We start from the raw sequence: 21379 nt of genomic DNA on the forward strand, positions 1-21379 counted from the left end.
ATAATCAATGTAATGCTAATTTTAATATATGAATGTTGTTTTTATCGTTGCAATGTTGATTTTCTGATTTCCGGTGTATGAGATTATTCCGTAAATATACATACAGACAAATTCTGTAAATGCACCTACAGAACGTTTTCACGCTAAATAAAAAAAGTGCGTCCGGGAATAAATCTCCAAAAGCAAATGGGTAATTTTAAAAACACACTTGGTGCCTAAAAACCCAAGGGGTGTGATTAGAGTTTCTCTTGAAAAATTCCCAATTCTCTTCATTCAGTAAATGTGACCCAATTAGCATTTAGGCCTTTACCAAGATGCATAAAGCCCACCAAAAACAAACATAACCTTAAATTTTTCGAACCACGTGACAATGACATGCCATCAAATCCACAGTAACCGCAAACCTTACACTTCTATTGCAGCACACAGTTTGGGCGATTAATCCAATCCAATCCAATTCAGATTCTAACAAAAACAAGTAATTAACCATCAAATTCCGATTTTCACCTCATGATTCCATGTGAGTATTCATATTTTTGAAAATCAATTCTAGCTAATCTCCTTTCATTTCAATGATCCAATTGATTATATGCCATTGACCCTTTATAGTTTACTCATCTTCCATCAAAATATTTTGATCAAAATTTGATCTTTTTCCCTCCCTGATAGAAACCCCTTTTATAAACCCTTTTTTCCATCATGTTGAATAATGGATACAAATTAAAGCAACGTAGTAGTAGTGCTAGTGCCTACATGTGCAGGAATCAAGTACTTGTTATGTCTTTTACATTGATGCTAATGCTAGTGATTCTCTTTTTAGTATTTGACAATGTTCATGATAATGATAATGATGGTGTAGAAGTAAAAGTAAAACCAACTTTAGCTTATGATTCTCATAAGCAAAAGTGGAATAGCTTTGATTCTTTAGTGAAATTGCATCCAACAAGAGAGTTCAGGAATGGAACAGATTTGATATGGCAAGTACCAGAATCACCTAAAGGTGTTCTTTTTCTTGCTCATGGTTGTAATGGAAAAGCCATTAACTTTTGGGACAAATCGTCTGAATGTCCTGAATGTGTTGGTTTGCCGGAAGAACGGTTGCTTGTACTTCATGGTCTTGCTGAAGGTTTTGCTGTTATTACTGTTTCAAGCGCGCGTAGATGTTGGAGTTATGGTAATAATGAAGTGTTGATTGTTAAAGATATTCTAGAATGGTGGATTGGTGAGAGGAAGCTTGAGAAACTTCCGCTTGTGGCTTTAGGTGCTTCGTCTGGAGGATATTTTGTATCGTTGCTTGCGACTGTTAAGAAGTTTAATAGTATTGTGCTTATGATTGCTGAAGGAATGTATGAAGAAATTGATATTGAGAAGGATTATCCTCCGACCCTTTTCGTTCACATGCCAAAAGATTCTTATAGACAGCGGAAAATTGATGAATATGTTGAGGTTTTGAAAGGTAAAGGAATTGATGTTGGTGTTGTTGAATGTATGGAGTTTCCGTTGTTGCCCGATACTTTAATCGATAGGATTCCTGGTATGGATCAACATCTTTCTAGAACTTTGTTTGAAGTCTTTAAGGAAAGGGGCTTGATTGATGGAAATGGATATATGAAGCAAGATGGACGGAAAATAAACTGGCGAAAGGTTATTCAAGAGAGGATAAATCTCGCGATTGATGAGCGTTTGGTTCCTCATGTCCAGGAAGAGCTAAACCTTGCATTTGCTTACCATGAGATGACAAGTGTGCATTCTGACCAGATTTTTAAATGGTTTGAATCTCATTTGAGCTGATTAGATTTTGCAATGCTCTTTGGTGTTTAGATTTCTGTCTGAATGTAAAAAATTTATAGCATATTGCCATGTATTCCATTGAAAGTTGAAATCGGTTTTTTAAAAGAGTGAGGACCTATCTTTTTGTTCAATCTCAAGGGCTAGAACTCAACTATGTAATACTGCCAGAAGTTTTTATCAATTGAAAAGGTATGCCTCTGACCTTTTGTGCCAAAATTATTTGTGCTTTAGCAAGTGGCCTTTTGTATGTTATCCTAGATTTGTTAAAATTGTGATATTTTTCTGCTATTTTTTTGTTTTGAGATTTTAAGCAGTAGTTTTTGGATACATTGGTGGATTTGTATTTCAGAATACTCTACATAATATGTTTGTGAAATTACAAACCTAACCCGCCATGTATGAAGCATAGACTCTCACATAGGCACCTTGTCAAAATCGGGATCTTGCATAAGATCGGGAGGGGACAGTAAGATCGTAAAACATAAGTTCGTAACTACGATCGGAAGATCCTACTCAGTTATTTTTGTAAGATCGAGAGTGGTAGCAAGATCGTAAAACATAACATCGTAATAAAATAAGATACTAGTAGGCAAGTATATTCGTGGGAAAAGGGATGCCGCCAAACCATAATTGTTGCACCTCTGTATCTTGTCATCATTCTCGGCTTGTAATGGCGGTGGCCGGAAAATGACCGATCATGGCCGGAATTGGCCCAGATCGCACATAATCAATGTTTTTATCATTTCTTACAATTTGACTACAACACACAGTTCTACTTAAGATATAGATCGTTGGGGGTGAGTGAGATCGCAAAATCCTAAGATTTTAATCAAAATTTTGATAACCTTACACGATAGACACAGACACGTCGACAATGCTAATCTAAAAAACATAGGACATCAACACTGCCATATAAAAGATAATATTTGACCTTCATTTATCCATCTACTATTAAAAAAGTTAAAAATGTTATACATAAATTTAATGTTTTTAACTCTTCATTGATCAACATTGTTTCTACATACTTTTAACCCCCTTAGATTTATTTGAGATTTGTCCAAAAGGTTTGTCGAAGCAAAGAAAGAAACAAATTTTAGGACACTCATGAATTATTATTTGACACGTGTTGTATGAGTATCGGACACTAATTTAAAGAGTGTTTTGAAACAATTTTTTTTTTAAAGTATTTGTCAAAATTGTCAGAAATGTGTTGTATGGGTGTCATACAAGTATCGGACACTATGGCACTTAATCCTAGAGATGTCCGTGCTTCATAGTCTGCCAGTGACTATGTTAGGCATGATTGACTACTTGATTAGTATTCTTATCGAAACAATAAAGTTATCATTTTTGTTCCATTTAATTCCACTAGAACTATGAATGTAAACTTTTTTCAGCTTCTTGGCTTCTATCATTAAACATCCAAGCAATGATATGAGAAATGTTATTCCAATTCATCCATTTCATTATATACCATTCTAGAAATATAACCATTTTACATGAACTTGGAGTGTATGTGTCTGTCTGTGTATGTATTAAAAGTGAGAACAACTTTTACGACTCCATAAATTTCTAAGAAAAATTTATCTGTTTCCAAATTGTCTTGTCTACATCCAAAGTGATAATGGGTGTGTGGAAAGTTTATTTTATGAGTAATTTTTGCAAATGTTTTACAGGTCCCCACATTAGGAAGACTTTATATTTCACGTTTGTCATCTTTGCAGTTATGTGCACATTTCAATGTCGAGTAAAATTAATGTTTGTGGTCAGTCTCAATATGTTTTTCTGAAATGCTTTATGATCTATTTGGTTTTAGAATTGATCACCTTAAATTTACGAGAGAAAAACATTAGAATATTCGACAAATTGATTCACAGAGTTGTTTCTTAACTGTAATAACTTCTGTTAAATTGTTATATTGCATTACTCGTGAAGACTAGTACCCTCTTTTTATAGGGCTTACCTACCATTATAATTGTTCTGAACCAAAGGACAGCCTTGTACACCTCTTGTTAAGGCACTCAAAATGACATTAATTGATCACATGGACCTTCAACTCTTTCATGCAAGGGCAACTTTGGCAGCATTTTCGATCGTCCATGTGTTATCTTTTTGCGCATACACACACATTCACCACCAACCACAACAACCACAAACAATTGCATTGTATTTCACTAGGAAACAAAATTATATTGACATTGCACATGTTTGCATGTTTCCCCAATCATGTTCATATTTGCAACAATCAACTCTTCTAGACTACTAGAGCTACTTTTCTGGGTTGCTCTTTATAGATAATAATCAGTTTACTTTGAAAGATTGTCATGAATTTAACTTTGTTTCATGTATAGTAACGATTTGTACTTGAGTCTTCTGAATCGATATCTTGAACTAGCTAAGCAACGAAATATTAACTTTATTCAAAACTGAGAAACCATATATATATAAAAGCTAATTAACACTGAGTCCATGATAAGGTAAACTAACACGTGATAAGTAATTAATTACCTAATACAAAACACTCTTAGTAGAAGTCTTAGATATAATAATATACTTAACTTAACCGAACTCGATAAACTGATACATAAACCAAACTAATTAGATCATGCTCTAGGCTTCATTCTCCCCTCATTGGCCATCCGGAAGAGATTAGCTTGTGTTGCTGCAACCTTGTTTGAGCCGAGTGATGCTATGAATCTCTCTCTGACTTGCTCGGTTGTGTAAGGGAACTTGTTGTTCACCAAGGAGTTAAGATAGGAAGCCGCACCTTCTCTGTATAGTGCTCCAAGCCCATCAGTTCTTGTGTTGGAAAGTGCTTGTGGCAGGCTGAGGCTTGATCCTAATCCTGGTACGCTAGTAGTGCCGAATGCGCTGCCTAAGGTTCCCCACCAGCCTAGTAATCCCCAGATGAGTTGTGGGTGATTATTCCAGTAGCTGCAGTTTTTAGGAAAAGAAGTTTGAAAATCTTATTTAACAGTTAAAAGTCCAAAAATGTATAGTTGCATGGATCCAAAACATGCATATGGTTTTATATTACAGTGAAGTATAGTGGAAGGAACTTACCTGCATGTACCAGTGGAGGGAGATGGTGCAGGAAGGTAAGGTGGTGTGGAGAAAGTGGGGGTGCCAGGATCGGTTGGGGTGCTTCCGCCATAAGTTGGTGGGCTGGAATAAGTGGGGGTGCCAGGATCAGTTGGGGTACTTCCGCCATAAGTTGGTGGGCTGGAACTGGTTGGTGGTGAAGTGTAGTAACCTCCTGAGGGTGGGTTTGATGGTGTTGTTGGGGTTATAGGGTTTGATGGTGTTGTTGGGGTTATAGGGTCTGATGGTGGTGAGGTGTAGTAACCTCCAGAGGGAGGGTTTGATGGTGTTGTTGGGGTTATAGGGTCTGGTGGTGGTGAGCTGTAGTAACCTCCTGAGGGGGGGTTTGATGGTGTTGTTGGGCTTGTAGAGTCAACTGGAGGTGGTGATCCACAGTCGCTAGTTGGGGGTGTTGATGGAGTTGTTGGTGTTGGGGTGTAACTTCCGCTACCGTCTGATGGTGGTGATGGTGATGTGTCGGGAGTTGATGGGGTTGGAGTGTAACTTCCACCACCGGATGGTGGTGAAGGGTCGGGGGTTGTTGGTGTTGGGGTGTAACTTCCACTACCATCTGATGGTGGTGATGTGTCGGGAGTTGATGGTGTTGGAGTGTAACTTCCACCTCCCGATGGTGGTGAAGTGTCAGGAGTTGATGGGGTTGGAGTGTAACTTCCACTACCAGACGGCGGTGAAGGGTCGGGAGTTGTTGGTGTTGGGGTATAACTTCCACTACCATCTGATGGGGGTGATGTGTCGGGAGTTGACGGGGTTGGAGTATAACTTCCACCACCAGATGGTGGTGAAGGGTCGGGAGTTGTTGGTGTTGGGGTGTAACTTCCACCACCACCTGATGGTGGTGATGTGTCAGGAGTTGACGGGGTTGGAGTGTAACTTCCATCCTCAGGTGGTGATGGGGTTGGATCACAATTTGGAGGAGATGACGGTGTTGGATCAGATGGTGTTGACGGTGTTGGAGTGTAACTTCCACTACCTGAGGGTGGTGATGGGGTCGGAGTTGACGGGGTTGGAGTGTAACTTCCACTACCTGATGAGGGTGGCGACGGGGTGGGAGTTGACGGGGTTGGACTGTAACTTCCACTACCTGACGACGGTGGTGATTTTTTATGACCATGATGATGAGGACTATGACCATGTCCATGACCATGCGACGGTGGCGGACTACTGCTTCCACAACCACCTCCAGAGTGATGAGGTGGTGGACTATGTTCACCTTCAAAAATTCAAAAACAACATATTACACAACATGCAAGAACAAGACAAACCAACTATAACAACATAATAAATAACATACTAGTCTACGTAGCTTTCAATAAAACTTCAAAATCACATCATTAATAAACACATTTAAACAAAAAGTGTGACAAAGATAGCAAAGTTAGAGACTTACATAACGAACTCGACAAACCCGACGGAGAACTTTCTGCACGAGCCACTGGATTGAACTCATTTTTCTCATCCTTAACATTATCTGCTACAACAGAAACCATAACAAGGTTCTGAGAAACCAATGCAACCATCATTACAAACATGGTAACAGAAGCAACATTGCTTCTTTTTCTCTCCATTTTCACTAACTTCTTAGAACTCTCTTAGACAGAAAAGAGAGAAAGTATGAAGAATCCGTTGGTTTGAGAAGTGCTTATAAAATGGTTGAAGTGAGTGAAGTAAATATTAGCAGGTGGAAGAGTGTGAGGGTTAGTTGATATTTTGCAGGGTGCATTTACTCCTTCTATATTTACATTAACTTTCTGCAATAATGTATCAGATTTCTAAAATAGTGTAAAAAAATACACTATGCATGAAAATGAATTGTGAATGTGTCAGTATATATTTCCTCTAAACACTAACCTTGTTTCTTGTGTTGATCATAGTATAATTACAGCTTAATTTTTTTCCTTTTATTGATTTTTTTTAGCTTATTTACAATGGTCCCAATATTGGTTATTAAATGTAGCATTGGTAGTAGGCATGTAAATAGTACTGTTATTTATAATGATGCATGCATACTCATTTTCCAACTGTTGTTCACTGTTTGAACTTCAAGTCAATAAAGTATAAAAGAAAATGTAACTCATACACAATGGTTAGATAGTGTTCCATTTTCTTAGTGAAAATTTTATTACTGAAAAACAATATAAAATTTAACTAATATAGTTTAAATATGTTTTCTTAGTGAAAATTTTATTACTGAAAAACAATATAAAAATTTAACTAATATTATTATTCCTATTTTCATGTTATAATATTAGGTTTTTTTTTTTTTTAAAAAATTTTAACAACTTATTTAATGATAGATATTGTGTATAACTTTTAACATGAGTTATAATTAATTTTTATAGTTGATGGCATTTTTATTTTTAAAATATTAAAAAATACATTAAATTGACAATAAGTAGTTGTAACGATTATAAATTGCACATTTTAAAGATTTATGTTTCGTAGTGGAGCCAAAAATGAAGTAGATTGGAGAAACTACAGTGGAACGAAACTTCTTGAGCGATTCAGCGATACAACACCTTGGACCAAAGGTTGTGATCTTGATGCTTCTTGAATCAGAGATATTGATCTTGAATCGGCATTGCTAATCTCCGGTGCGGTGGATCTAGGGGGTACCAGCACAGTTAGCCGTTCAACGTCCAAATCAATTAGGATTCATGATAAGCATAATGAAAGTGGAGATTAGAGATTGTGTACCTAAAAACTTCTTATGAATGTATCTATACCTTAGGCTCAATGGAGTGGGCAAGATAATTGAGCCTCGTCTTATTAGGCCTTTGGCCAGCATGGAACACTTGCCCCCAAGATTCGCTGGGCACTCTTAATGTCAGGGGAGTCTTTTAGCAGTCTTGGTCAGTCTTTAGGAATTGATGTCCGTGTTTTAGCGTGCATGTATCGCTTTGGTTTTGCCATAGTTCTGGTGAACATCAACATTAAATGCGGTTCCATCATGGAAATGTTTTGTCGTTTTTCTCTTGACGTGTGACCCAAAAAGGTGGAGAGTGGCGTGACGTAGCTTAGTGTGTACTTGAGTGAACTTGAGTTTGGTAGCATTCTCAAGGTGAAATATGACTGTTGGTCTGCACTTGTTTCTTACTTTTTATTTGACCCATTTTATTGTCTTTGCCTATATAAAGGTAAAAGGAATTTGCAGGATTTTTTTGCAACCTATTAGATTGAATTTCCCTTATTTCCTTCGAACATTTCCCTCTTCTCTGAGAACACTTTTCCTGAAGTAACTGTTATCGCTCATTCTAAGCTTTCCAGCTACAACCTTCAGCTCCCGTGCTACATGAGCCAATTTTCGAACAATAACTCCTTTGTTGAATTGGTTCATGTTCCATTCTCATGAAGAGATGTATTTTATGGCCTTCAATTTCTTCAAGTTCTACTTCACTCCCACTGTTTCCTTTAGATACATACTATCTCTAAAGGAAGAATTTAATTTTAGCGGCAAAAAACTTTTGCCCTATAAAATGACATAAAATATGTGTAATTCATTTTCATTGAGATACATTCATAAATACATCTTTATGTATATTGTGATCAAGATACTTTGGTTATTCTCCTTTGAAGACCTTGCTTACGAGTTATACTGGCTTTTTGTCACCATCCAATTCATGAATCAACACAAAACTAATGGCATTGTTAGTTTTTGATAAGTTTATAAGCGAAGGAACCCCCTATTTTGGGCGAGTTAGTATCAAGGGCATTTAGAAGAAGGTTTTCAACTTCATAAATGCTTCTTCTCGTTATTCATCCCATTAAAAAATTTCCCTCTTTTTTATGTAGTGAAAAAGTGGAAAGATTCATCACTTGTACATGAAAGATAATGAGAGATTGCATTAATTTTCGTTGCTAATGGTTGAACCTTCATGATTTTGGTTGGATTTCTCAAGTTGATTATATCTTGGAATTTATCAAAGTTGGAGGGAGTAGAACTCTATTCCATTTATGGTTAGCATAAATCCTAAAAAAAAATTGCTTGAACCCCAAGCGAACAATTGGTTGAGTTAAGCAGCATGTTGTATTTTATGTTAAAGCATATTATATTCTCTAGGTTTTCATAGTAATTGTTATTGTATGGAGTTTTAACTACCATGATATCTATATATGTAAATACTGCATCCATTAGTCTTTGGTATGTGGCGCTGGAATTCTTGACACCAAAAGACATTACCTCGTACTAATAGTTATAATTGTTGGTCATGAAAGATGATTTTGGCGCGTCCAAAGGGACTCATCTTGATCTAATTATAGCTCGATCAAGTGTCTGTGAAGATTAACATTATGTATCATGACGATCCATCGATCATTTTGTCATGTTGGGTAATGGGTAAGGATCATCAGGGTACGTCAAATTAAGGCCAGTAAAATTCACGCACATCTCCACTTACACAAGGATTTTTTATCCAATACCGCATTAACTAATCAAGTAGGGTACTTGATCTCATTTATGAATATCTCTTTTTTTTAGTTTTTTTCCCTTCTTCATCAACATCCATCATCCTTTCTTCGCCCATCTTTCTCTTTTTCTGTATTAGTGGTTTGGGAGTGATATTGAGGGTGATGAAATGTCAAATGATGCCAACATTTATCTTTGTCATATACGTCTGGACCGACTTGTCTTCCAAATATTTTTCTATTGGGTCGAGGTATACAAAATTTACATTATGAGTGTTGGTCCCCCCGTTGGTGGGCCGATAACCATCATCGCCCTCTTTCTTTTGAGGTGGTCTTGATGACACTTCATAGCTACTTTACGGTCTCTGACACCTATATTCCATTATGTAAAAGGTTATAGATCATGGATAAGACCTCCTCCATGATATTGAAAGCATGAAACCAACTATAATATTGTTTGATGAGGGAGCATTTGCCAGTAGGTATTTGACTTTTATGAACCTAGCATTCTCGCCAAAACCAAAAGTTGTTCTGATGGAGATATTACCTTATACCTAGATCTATCCACCCGAGAAACACACCAAGGAACTCTTAAATGGTTGCAAATGATATAGATTGATTTGCAATTTTTCCGTCAAACATTATTAATAAGGGCGACTTGAAGTTATCTAAACCCGAGGCATCCCAGGTATTAGAATAAAATGTTATGGATCCAACACCACTATGTATTACTACTCATCATCATATCATTATTGTTGTTGGATGTTCTAAATACTTATTTAAAAGGTTTGGTTTCGGTAGTGTAGTTTCTCCATAATGGTTTGCATCTCCTCTAGGGCATTTTGGTCGCCATTACTAAATGTATCCCTTAGCTCTATAAAAGAGTGTGGTCCAAGTTAATTTTATCAGACCCCACGGTGGATGAAAAGTTTACTTGCGGTGAGTACAATACAGGTGACCTTTCCTGCGATAAACCAAGCTGAAGATCTTTAGGTTTCTAATATGTGAATAAGTGATGCTTTGATCTTACTTTTGAGTTAGGTATTTATAGCTTCATCCTTTCAATGAGGGATGTTGATATTTTTTTCTTATAAACCTGACCACATGCAGCCTGACATTCAACACATTAAGAAATATGGTGAATGACTAATCCTTTTAGTGTAGGAGACATGGTTCATCCATCAGCTAGACTTGGGCTATTCAGTTATGACAAATATAGTCTTACTAGTTGACATGACATATTTGTGCGAGTAATCCCCTATTATGCAGAGAATGGTGGCGAGCTCTCTCCCACATCTGACATGTGTTCAATCTCACCCATCCTCTTTTTAGTCCTTTGTGTCCCATTTATGAGGTAAGTGGTTAAATGGTTTAAATCATTGATACTTAATAGACTTGGATGATATAATTGTTGTGGGTCTCCCACGAGATCAATGATAGGAATACCCAATAATGACGAGGTCTCACTACTACAAAAGACACATTATGCAACAATTTCTTACCATAGTCACATAGCCATCTGAGGTAATATATGTTGATTAGGCACCTTTCATTTTTTTTTTAATTTTTAAATTACATATAACTACAGTCAAGATTATCAACCATTGTGATGTGCTAATGGTGACACGCTTCGAAACCCACCAACTGCAATTTTTGTATTTTTTCGTTAATAAAATGCCGTGTTCCCTTTATTTCTTATTTTAAATAAAAATTTAAAATTTGTCACCACGGTCCATATTTACAATCGTGGTGAAATATCAGGACAAATCACCACGGTTAATTTTAACAATCATTGTGAAATATATTTTCTATATAAGCTAACTTAATTCACTTTAGAACATACTGCACTGTATGTGCGGAATCTAGCTACTCTCGCCTTGTCCCAATCTCTCAAAACTCCATCATAACTTTACAAAACTCCAACATAACTTCATAAATTAGTATGAATCAAGGGAAGGGTTCATGAAACAAGCAAGCTCGTATAGTTTTTTTTTTTTTTTTTTCATTTTTCACAAATATTTTTAAGTAAAGATAAGTATGTAAAGTGTTTCATTTCAAAACTCCATTCTTTTATTGATATTAAGATGAGGTATGTAAACTGTTTAAGTTATTGTTGAGATATGTGGTTGTATTGTTAAAGTAATTTTTTTGTTATGATTTTGTTCATAAATGTTGTTAAAAATTGAAACTGATTTTACTTTTAACAAAAACTAGATTTTATACCATTGTTTTTAAATTTTTTTAACAAAAATATTTTATTTATTTTGTTAAGGCGTATGGGTTATTCGTCAACTAAAACGGATCAGGTTTAGACTAGCATCTCACAACTCGCTAATAATTACGGACGAAACAGTTCAAATCGTCAAATATACAATTTTATACAATATTGGTCAAACCGGGCGAACCAACCCTACTTCCAAACTTCATTTGAATTTTAACTTCGATTATAATTTTAAAAATGTAATAACATTTAAGTTCTTGGAGAAATTTTGTTTTTCTTATTTTGTAGTTCCACTTATTTTACAAGAAACAATAAACTATACATTTGCATGGCATGAATACTTGATTAAAAAAGACAAGTTCTTTAAAAGAGAAGCATTCCAAACATGACATGAATGGAATACATGCTAGTAATGTTTTTATTAAGTTTGCCATGTCTTACCCACTCTCACGCCCACATGGAATGTCTTGGGGTGCTTACTATAATCTAATGAGGAATGGGCTCTGATAGAATCGAGGAGTTGATAGTTTAACTTTCTTTACTTTACTTATTAATTAGTATAACAATATTTTTATTTTTTTAATTTATCAAATTATAGAAAGAAAAAAAAGTATATAATAAAGACTAGAGAGAATATTATTTTAACATTTTATTTTCTTAATGGATGAAATTTGTGTAGATTTCATCTCCTTATGTAAAATTCATTTTTATGATCATAAAGTTTACATGAATTTTATTCTAATTATCAGGCTTTTGTACGTTTTCAATACTACTAATAATTTGAGTGAAATTACATGAAAAGTATATGTGCACACAAATTTTGTAAAGAAATAAACAATTTCAGCAATATAGTTTTTTTTACTGTTCTAATCTCTATATAAATCCTTAAGGAATATATTGATCTGAAATATATACATAAATTATTTTTAGCATTTTTGTTAAAAAAAATTACTTAAAAATTAATTAAAGCATTTTAAAACATATATTTCAATAAATGAATTTTAAAATTAAAGTACATAATTTATTGATTATAGCACTTTTTATTAGAAAATTTAAAATAAGACTCAATTATTTAATAAAAATATTTAAAATAAATCATAGTTACAAAACTTCAAATAATTAACCACTTTAAACTTGAGATGATTCAAAAACTAAACTTTAAAAGCTAAATTTTATTTTATTTAATAAAAAAAACTAGTCCAAAATAATAGAATTATACGCACAAGTGGATAATGAGTTCGGATAACCCAAATGTGGATACTAGTGTATTTTATTTTAAAATTTAATAATATTTGAATCTCCATTCAATAATAACACACTACCATAAAAGTCCATTCAAGCAGTGCCAGAAATTTTAGGGAGTTTTGCCTTTGATTTTGTCTAAAAAATTTGCCCTTGATTTTGTTCAAAAATTTTACACTCTGTTTTTATTAATTTTGCCCTTAATTTTATCTAAAAATTACTAATTTTGCTTCTGATGTTGTCTAAAAATCGATTATTAGTGTGAGGTGTATACAACAAAATGAGGGGTTGACCCTGGACGCATACCCGAACTCGTTAGGCTATAGCTCCGCCCATTCAAGATATAACAATACTTTTTTTAATTATTATTTTAAATATAAAATTTTCATTTTTAAATACTTAAACACGTTCACTAGAATACAAGTTTGCAAAACCCTAACATAATGAACCTTCCATGCTAAACAATCTCCAATTAGAAATAAATCCACAAAATTACACCTTGCCAACATGACAATTCTACCTTTCTATGTAAACAACCTGTTCAATTTGATTCTAGTCGGTTCCCAAAAACATTATCTAAAACATGTTCACATTAGTTTTCAGCCTACCCTTCTAATTATACTTTACAAAGATATTCAAAGACGGTGATTCCCTTCCAATATTGCTGCAATTATGACCAAAATCATCATGTTTCTATAGTGTTACAAGATCCAATGTCACACAATAATTATACTTCACCAGATTCTTAGGGATTTTTTCATGACCACATAAGCTTCCAACGTTGACTATTAAAAGATTAATCCATTTTTGATGATTACATGTCATTCTTAATTTGTTTTTTTCTTGTTGTCAATTTGACTAAACCTTCAAATAAGTAATTAATTACCTACTAATTAACTTCAAGAATGATTAACATTATTATAATCATATTTAAGTGAGTTGACATCATTCATTTTCTTCCTATAAATATCTTAACAAAAAGTTTAGAAACTTAAAACAATAATATTTTATATACATAATACAAAAAAATTCAAACTTTTTCAAAGCCCTTTATCCTAAAAAGTTCAACAATGTCTATAGATATTTTCTATTTTCTTTCATGTGTTCTGTTTCCTCTGTTCCTTTTCAGTTTCTTGTGGCACAAGCAACAAAGTAACAATCACAAAAGAAAGCTTCCACCAGGTGAAATGGGGTTTCCATTCATAGGTGAGACCATGAAATTCTTCAATGCTCAAAAAAGAAACAAATTGTATGAAGAGTTTGTTCATCCTCGGGTCGCGAAACACGGAAAGATCTTCAAAACAAGGATCATAGGGTCACCAACTGTGATTGTGAATGGAGCTGAGGCTAATAAGTTTCTTCTATCCAATGAGTTTAAGCTGGTGAAAAGCTCTTGGCCTTCTTCCTCAGTTCATCTCATGGGAAAAGACTCTATCATGGAGAAAGACGGCGAAAGACATCGATTCCTTCGAGGCGTTATAGCGACTAGTCTTGGTTATTCAGGACTTGAAAGATTAGTACCAATGTTATGCAACTTTGTTCAATTATATTTATCTGAAAATTGGCGCGGTCGTGAAGAGATTAGTCTCTACCGTTCCACGAAAGTTCTTACATTCAACATTGTTTTCGAGTGTTTGTTAGGGATCAATGTCGAACCGGGTATGGTAGATACATTTGAGAGAGTGTTGGAAGGAGTTTTCTCTATGGCAATTAAGTTTCCGGGTTCGAAATTTTGGAGAGCAATGAAAGCTAGAAAGGAGATAGAGAAAATGATAATGAAAGTTGTGAGAGACAAGAGAAAGGAAATTGAAGAAGGAAAGATGAAAAGAGAGGAAGATAGAATGCTAATGTCTAAATTAGTGTATGGAATGATTCAAGGTGAGATCACTGAAAAAGAGATTGTAGATAATGTGGTTTTGCTAGTTTTTGCAGCTCATGATACTACTTCTTTTGCTGTTGCTATGACTTTCAAGATGCTTGCTCAACATCATGATTGCTATGGTAAAGTTCTTCAAGGTAGTATCGTAATCGATTTAATTTACATGCAGCGATAGTGTAAAAAAATTCTACTGTCAGTCAATCATAATCGTTGAATCGCTAAAAATATTTGCTAATAATTTTATGCAGAACATGTTGATATAATGAGAGATAAAAAATGTGGTGAGAGTTTGAATGTAGATGACATAAAGAAGATGAAGTATACATGGCAAGTTGCTAGAGAAAGTATGAGACTTTTCCCTCCAATATTTGGTTCTTTTAGGAAAGCAATTACTGACATTGAATATGAGGGATTCACTATACCTAAAGGATGGAAGGTAAATACTAGTTTTTTCCTTTCTTCTAACATAAGTTAAATTAAAAATACACTAAAAAAATATTGTCGAAAGTTTCTGATCTAAGAGTGTGTTTCTTTCGAAGTCTCAGATATAAACTTTGTTGGTACTAACAATTCATTTGTTATAAATCAGTCTATACAAAATTTTGTTCTGTCTTCAATTGAACTTCTGTTAACAAATGGTATAATTGGTCCCTTAAATTAATCGACTGTCTCAGGACCAAATATTGAATTCTAAAAGAAAAAAAACTTATATTTGTCAATTTGTGACATAAATCTTATAACTAATATGAGATTTTGTGACAATTTTTAGATGCTATGGACAACATATGGAACACATTACAATGAAGAATATTTTAAGGATCCCATGAGTTTCAATCCAAGTAGGTTTGATGAAGGAATACCACAATATGCATATGTTCCCTTTGGAGGAGGGCCAAGAGTTTGTGCAGGGTACCAATTAGCAAAACTAAATATCCTCATTCTTGTGCATTATGTTGTGACACAATATGATTGGTCCTTAATCCATCCCAATGAAACAGTTTCAATGGATCCTCTACCATTTCCTTCTCTTGGAATGCCAATTAAAATTTCTCCTAAGCATGTATAATAAATTAATAATTGTACTCCTTGAGCACATTGTCATGAAGACAAAGATTAATCTTAATTATTCTGTTTTATATTCTATGCAAGAGCATGCTATGTTAGTTACTTGGACATGGATCAAGTTTTAAAAAATATATAAATAAATTGAAATGAAGCACATGAGGAGCATTCTAATTTGAGGTAAATGTTTTTTGTGTAAAAAAAGTAAATTTTGTTGGGAAGAAAAGGTTGTTACAAAAAATAACAGTGTTGAGAAAAAGAAACAGAAAAAGTGTCGGTATTATCATTTTCAAGAAAATGTCATTGTGGTGAGTTGTAGTGAGTAGTGACTATGGGTTGACACGTTCAAGTACGGGTTAGAATCTTCAACTCTTATAATTAAAGTAAATGAATTTAATGTGATATAAAGTGTTGGATGGTGATTTGAAAAAAATATATTATATTCTATGTTGAAAAGAGGTAATTGTGAAACATTATATACGGTATAATAGGATGTAATTGTGAAACATTGTATACAATACAATAGGACTAATGCTAATCATACACCTAATTTCTAATATTTATATTCAACAAACACTGACATTGTATATTTATACAGTGAACAGTATTTTTTTAAAAAAAATATATATTTTATGAACAGTGTACGTGAATAGTGAACGTTGACAACGTTCGTTAATAAGATATATAAAATTGATTAATGAAGTGATCAAGTTGGTTAATAATGTCAAACTGTTAAAAATAATTTAATAGTAAAACAAAGTAGGTTAATGAAAAGTAAAAAGTTGGTTAATAAAATTATAGCTGTCCAAACGGGCTACCCGGCCCTAAACGGGCCGGCCCTAACGGGTCTCGGGCTTTTTCGGGCCGGGCCTAAAAAGCCCATTTTTATATGGGCTCCGTTTTTACTACCCAGGCCCAGCCCTGTTCGGGCCTCGGGCTTTTTCGTGCCGGGCCCAAAAACCCCATTTCCAAAAAATATATTAAATATTCTCTTTAATTTAAAAAAATAAATTATATTAAGCTTAATTTTTAAAAAAATATTAAAATTTGTTTTTATATTTCACTATTATAAAATATATTTTAAAGAAATACAAAAATTTGAATTTTTTTATTAGTATTAAATATTAAATTTTATTAATTAAATATTAAATTTTACTATTTATCGGGCCCATGGGCTATCCGGAGCCCATACGGACTGGCCAATTTAGGGTCGGGCTTTTTCGGGCCGGGCTAAAAAAGGGCCGAAACAAAATGGGCTCAAAAAATTAGGTCCAAGCCCTAACATTTTTCGGGCCCCGCGGGCCGGCCCATGGGCTTCGGCCCATTTTGACGGCTCTAAATAAAATGATGAAGTTGGTTAATAAACATTCACATATTAAATAATTTTTAATAATAAAATAAAGTTGGTTAATGAAGTGGAAAATATTGGTTAATGAAGTTGGTTAATAAACACCAAAATATAAAAAAAATAATTTTTAGTAATAAAATAAAGTTGGTTAACAAAATATAAAATATTGGTTAATGAAGTTATGAAGTTGGTTAACTATACAATTTTATATCAGCGTCTCTTAATCTAAACAAATTTTAAAAGGTTAGTACTCCCTTGTAATATGAGCGTGTTTCGGTCTACACCCCACCATTGCCAAAGGTAGATTTTGGCAACGGTTTTTTTGAAAAAACCATTGCCGAAAGGTAGGGAGAGGAAAAAGCAAAGTTCGCTAACATTTAATTTTAAAAAATAAAAAGTTATTTATTATTATAATAATATTTTACTGTTTACAAATATATTTTTTATTTATAAAAATATTGTATATATTGGTATAAGAATAACATTACTCATATATATATATATATATATATATATATATATATATATATATATATATATATATATATATATATATATATATATATATATATATATATATAATGTTATCTTAACAATTTAGTAATCAATAATTTGTTTTTACGATTTTAGACAACGCAATAAAACGTCTTAATTCAAAACTCTATAACAAAAACATTTTCGATTGTTAAACTTTTTTAAATTAGAAAGCAACGTATTCTCATCACTAAACTATTTAATTCAAAACCATTGTTATAAATTTATAGTATTAAAGGAATATCATAAGCAACAATGCACTAAAGATCAAAATCACAAAAAGATCGACTATAACCAACAATGCACTAAACAATCAAAATTTCAAAATATATTTCTAAACAATGATATTTAAGAGATTAAATATATACAACATTGGAACCCGTCTCTTATATATATAATTTATTTAACCCATTCATTTACATTTGATCTTAGTAAATGCATTAGTCCCATCATTTTCATCCCTACCTATGGTATTGTACAGAAGGGGTCCAAGGAGAAAGAGTTGAGTTGGCTGCATGCAGTTCACAGCTTAGGCTACTAAATTTCTGGTACAGTTTTTTTTTTTTGACTATAAAATGCACTAGTACTTGAAGAAGTTGGCAGAGTATTAAGACTTGTCAGAATTTTAAATCTAAAAACTTGTGTCGGTATGTGAAAAAATTTATGATGGTGCCAGCAACAGGCAGCTAGACTGTTTCAATGCACATTAACTAAGGTTGTGGTCATATTTGTATATATGTCTGCATGTGCATGCATGATATATGGCTTTATAAAATTAAATGTCATTTTATTATGACATTTTTGCTCCAAAATTTTGTTACCGAAAAGAATACTACAAAATTGAGGTGCATGCATAAATAATAATAATAATAATAATAATAATAATAATAATAATAATAATAATAATAATAATAATAATAATAATAATAATAATAATAATAATAATAATAATAATAATAATAATAACAACGGAAATTCTCAGCCAATTCAGAAGTTCACACCACACAATTACATCTTTCGTTGCATTTTTTACTGTTGATATTTAATTGAACGACCATTCACAAAAGATGTGGAATCACATGATGGGAGGTTTTAACTGCACATATTATATAAATAGTAGATTACACCATTCAAGATATCTAAATCATTTTCACTTTCATACTACTTTTTACTCGATAACTGACTTGCATGTTGGTTGAAATGTTAATCTTACATATGAGTCACATCGAAAGTTGACTTTATGTATGTGAGAGAGAGAGATTTTAAAAAATAGTCTTTGCAAAATTTTGAAGAAAAAAATATTTGAAAAAAAATTAATATATTTTATTTAATTTTATAGATGAATGAATATTCATCATTTAAAGATGTTAATGAATTGAATTGAATTTAAAAAAAAAAATGGTGCACTATTAATGAACTAATAGATTACTTTGATTATTTTTTAGCAATTCAATTCAAATTTATTCAATCCATCCATTTTGTCACTCTTACTAAATCATTGGAGTTAGGTTTGCACCGACTTCTTTCCTTCATCTATTTTGACTATTTTCTCTTTTTCTTATTTCACTAATTTCTGAATTTTTCTAATTTATTTGAGACTTTTCATTCTTTTGGTACCCTTTCATTTTTGTTTTTTTACCTCTTTCTTTTTTTTATCTCTTTCTTTTTATTTATTCTTTTTATTGTGTAACTCTTGGGACCATCATTGCAAACATAAAAGGTTGTTAATCACAAAGTTAAAACATGATATACATAAAATGTTAAGATTTTATAACCACCTAACTCCAATGGGGTTAAATAATTATAAGAAACGGTTTGTAAACAATATCATTTATTTGGTTTTAGCAATGAAAAAGTTAAACTCAAAAGAGTTAGCAACAATGTATTTATCAATAATCAATAGGGTAATCTTAAGAAGTTATAAGTTTCAAGAAAAATATGATTCAGTGTATATATACCAGAACAATTAACTATAGAGAAATAAATCAAGTTTTAAGAAATTTCACTATAACATGGATACACTTATAATCAAATAAAAAGTAGTAGACAATGGTAATTTCACTATAACATAATGGATACACTTATATAAAAAATGAAATATTTTGTGCTAGAATATCATCTTTAGTTGTAATCTTTTCCTTGATCATTTTGAACTTCCAGAAATCATAAAATCTCATACTACAAATAATTTTATTAATATATTATGTAAATCATCACAAATTTAGTGTTGTGAGTACTACTAATCAATACCACTACAAAAGGAAAAAACAAAATAAAAACAATTGTTGAAAATAAACTAATATAAATGCAAAACTAAGTAAAATAAAACTAAAAGAGAGAATTAGAATACAATGTAAGACTGTTAGAGTTGAATCTTCTTCATACTTCACTCTGTGAAGTTGAAGAGAGGTGATGAAGAAGATGAAGTGAGAAACAGAAGAAAGAAGAAAAGGTATATTTGATTCCCATTACAAAGAGATAAGGTGTTAGCTTATATACAGTACGGTTTCCGTTAACATATCTAACGGTTAACCACTTTACTCTATACTTCAGTCACCCTAAGTTAACAGTGTTAACTATATCTAACAAAAGCACTTAGCTTAAAATAATATCTCTAACAGCCCCCCTCAAACTGAAGGTTGGGGAGTGTAGCTCAACACCTTGAGTTTGCCACGAAGTTCCTGAAAAGCGCTAGTGCCCAATGGCTTGGTCAGCGTGTCTGCGATTTGTAAAGCAGCAGGAACATGTTTGATCAGAAGCTTGCCAGCCACAACTCTTTCCCGAACAAAGTGAATGTCAAGTTCAATATGCTTCGTGCGAGCATGAAGGACCGGGTTATGCGACAGCAGAACTGCACTAAGATTGTCACACATGAGAGCAGGGGTGTGAAACGGTATGCGTAACTCAGAGAGTAAGGATTCCAGCCAGAGAAGTTCAGACGTGGTGTGGGCAAGAGCACGATACTCTGCCTCTGTACTAGAGCGTGCTACAAGCGACTGTTTCTTAGAGCTCCATGAGATCAGGTTGGGACCAAAATATATACACGATCCAGAGGTTGACCTGCGGTCATCAGGGTCACTGGCCCAATCCGAGTCACTGTAGGCACGTACAGAGAACTTAGAGCCAGACAGAGATGGAGCCAGTTTGAACCCCAGTTTGGTTGTACCACTTAGATATCGAAGTAGCCGTCGCACAGCAGCCCAATGAGAGTCTAAAGGTCTAGCCATATATTGACACGCTTTGTTAACACTGAAAGCAATGTCTGGCCGAGTTAAAGTTACATATTGTAATGCCCCTACTATGGACCTGTATAAGTGTGGATCAGAGAAAAGGTCAGTACCATGTTTACTAAGTTTGCAGGTGCTCAACATGGGGGTAGGCACCCCATTGGCATTGGACATTTTGGCTCGTGCTAGCAGATCCTGAATGTACTTTGATTGATTGAGGAACACAGAGCCATCACTGCAGAATTTAACTTCTATGCCAAGAAAATAGCTGGGTCTGCCTAACTTTTTCAGAGGAAATACACTATGTAAATTGAGTATGACAGTTTGAAGAAGAGCAGCATCTGACCCTGTAAGTAGGATATCATCTACATAAACCAAAGCAAACAGAGTGGTGCCTTGTTTAGAGTAAACAAATAAGGAAGTATCACATTTAGAGGGGTTGAAACCAAACTGCAGAAGGGCCTGGGTCAGTTTCTCATACCAAGCCCTTGGGGCTTGTTTGAGGCCATAGATGGCTTTGTGCAGTTTGCATACAAGAGACTTATCAGTGTGCACAAAGCCTGGTGGTTGAC

At 33.6% G+C, this 21379-nt stretch overlaps 3 protein-coding genes across 4 annotated transcripts; 2 read left to right on the forward strand and 1 right to left on the reverse strand.

Moving 5' to 3' along the window:
- Nucleotides 1-366: 366 nt before the first annotated feature.
- LOC131615842 (uncharacterized) lies at nt 367-2025 on the forward strand. The gene has a single exon (XM_058887008.1). It carries the CDS (start codon nt 700-702, stop codon nt 1789-1791), a length of 1092 nt encoding a protein of 363 aa, XP_058742991.1. The 5' UTR covers nt 367-699; the 3' UTR covers nt 1792-2025.
- A 2158-nt stretch (nt 2026-4183) lies between these two features.
- LOC131615841 (extensin-like) lies at nt 4184-6523 on the reverse strand. Of its 2 annotated transcripts, XM_058887007.1 has the most exons (4): nt 6281-6523; nt 5975-6103; nt 4855-5917; nt 4184-4725 (listed from the first exon to the last, which is right to left on the reverse strand). In XM_058887007.1, the coding sequence occupies exons 1-4, from the start codon at nt 6456-6458 to the stop codon at nt 4395-4397; spliced, it is 1701 nt and encodes a 566-aa protein (XP_058742990.1). In that variant the 5' UTR covers nt 6459-6523; the 3' UTR covers nt 4184-4394. The 2 variants fall into 2 exon arrangements, with proteins under 2 accessions (XP_058742990.1, XP_058742989.1); XM_058887006.1 differs by having other exon boundaries at nt 4855-6103; nt 6281-6521.
- Nucleotides 6524-13827: 7304 nt separating this feature from the next.
- Nucleotides 13828-15702, forward strand: LOC131617836 (taxadiene 5-alpha hydroxylase). Its single transcript, XM_058889089.1, has 3 exons — nt 13828-14773; nt 14885-15072; nt 15406-15702. Exons 1-3 carry the CDS (start codon nt 13828-13830, stop codon nt 15700-15702), a joined length of 1431 nt encoding a protein of 476 aa, XP_058745072.1.
- Nucleotides 15703-21379: the final 5677 nt, after the last annotated feature.

Source organism: Vicia villosa, linkage group LG7, assembly GCF_029867415.1.
Source record: "Vicia villosa cultivar HV-30 ecotype Madison, WI linkage group LG7, Vvil1.0, whole genome shotgun sequence".
Lineage (NCBI taxonomy): Eukaryota > Viridiplantae > Streptophyta > Magnoliopsida > Fabales > Fabaceae > Vicia > Vicia villosa.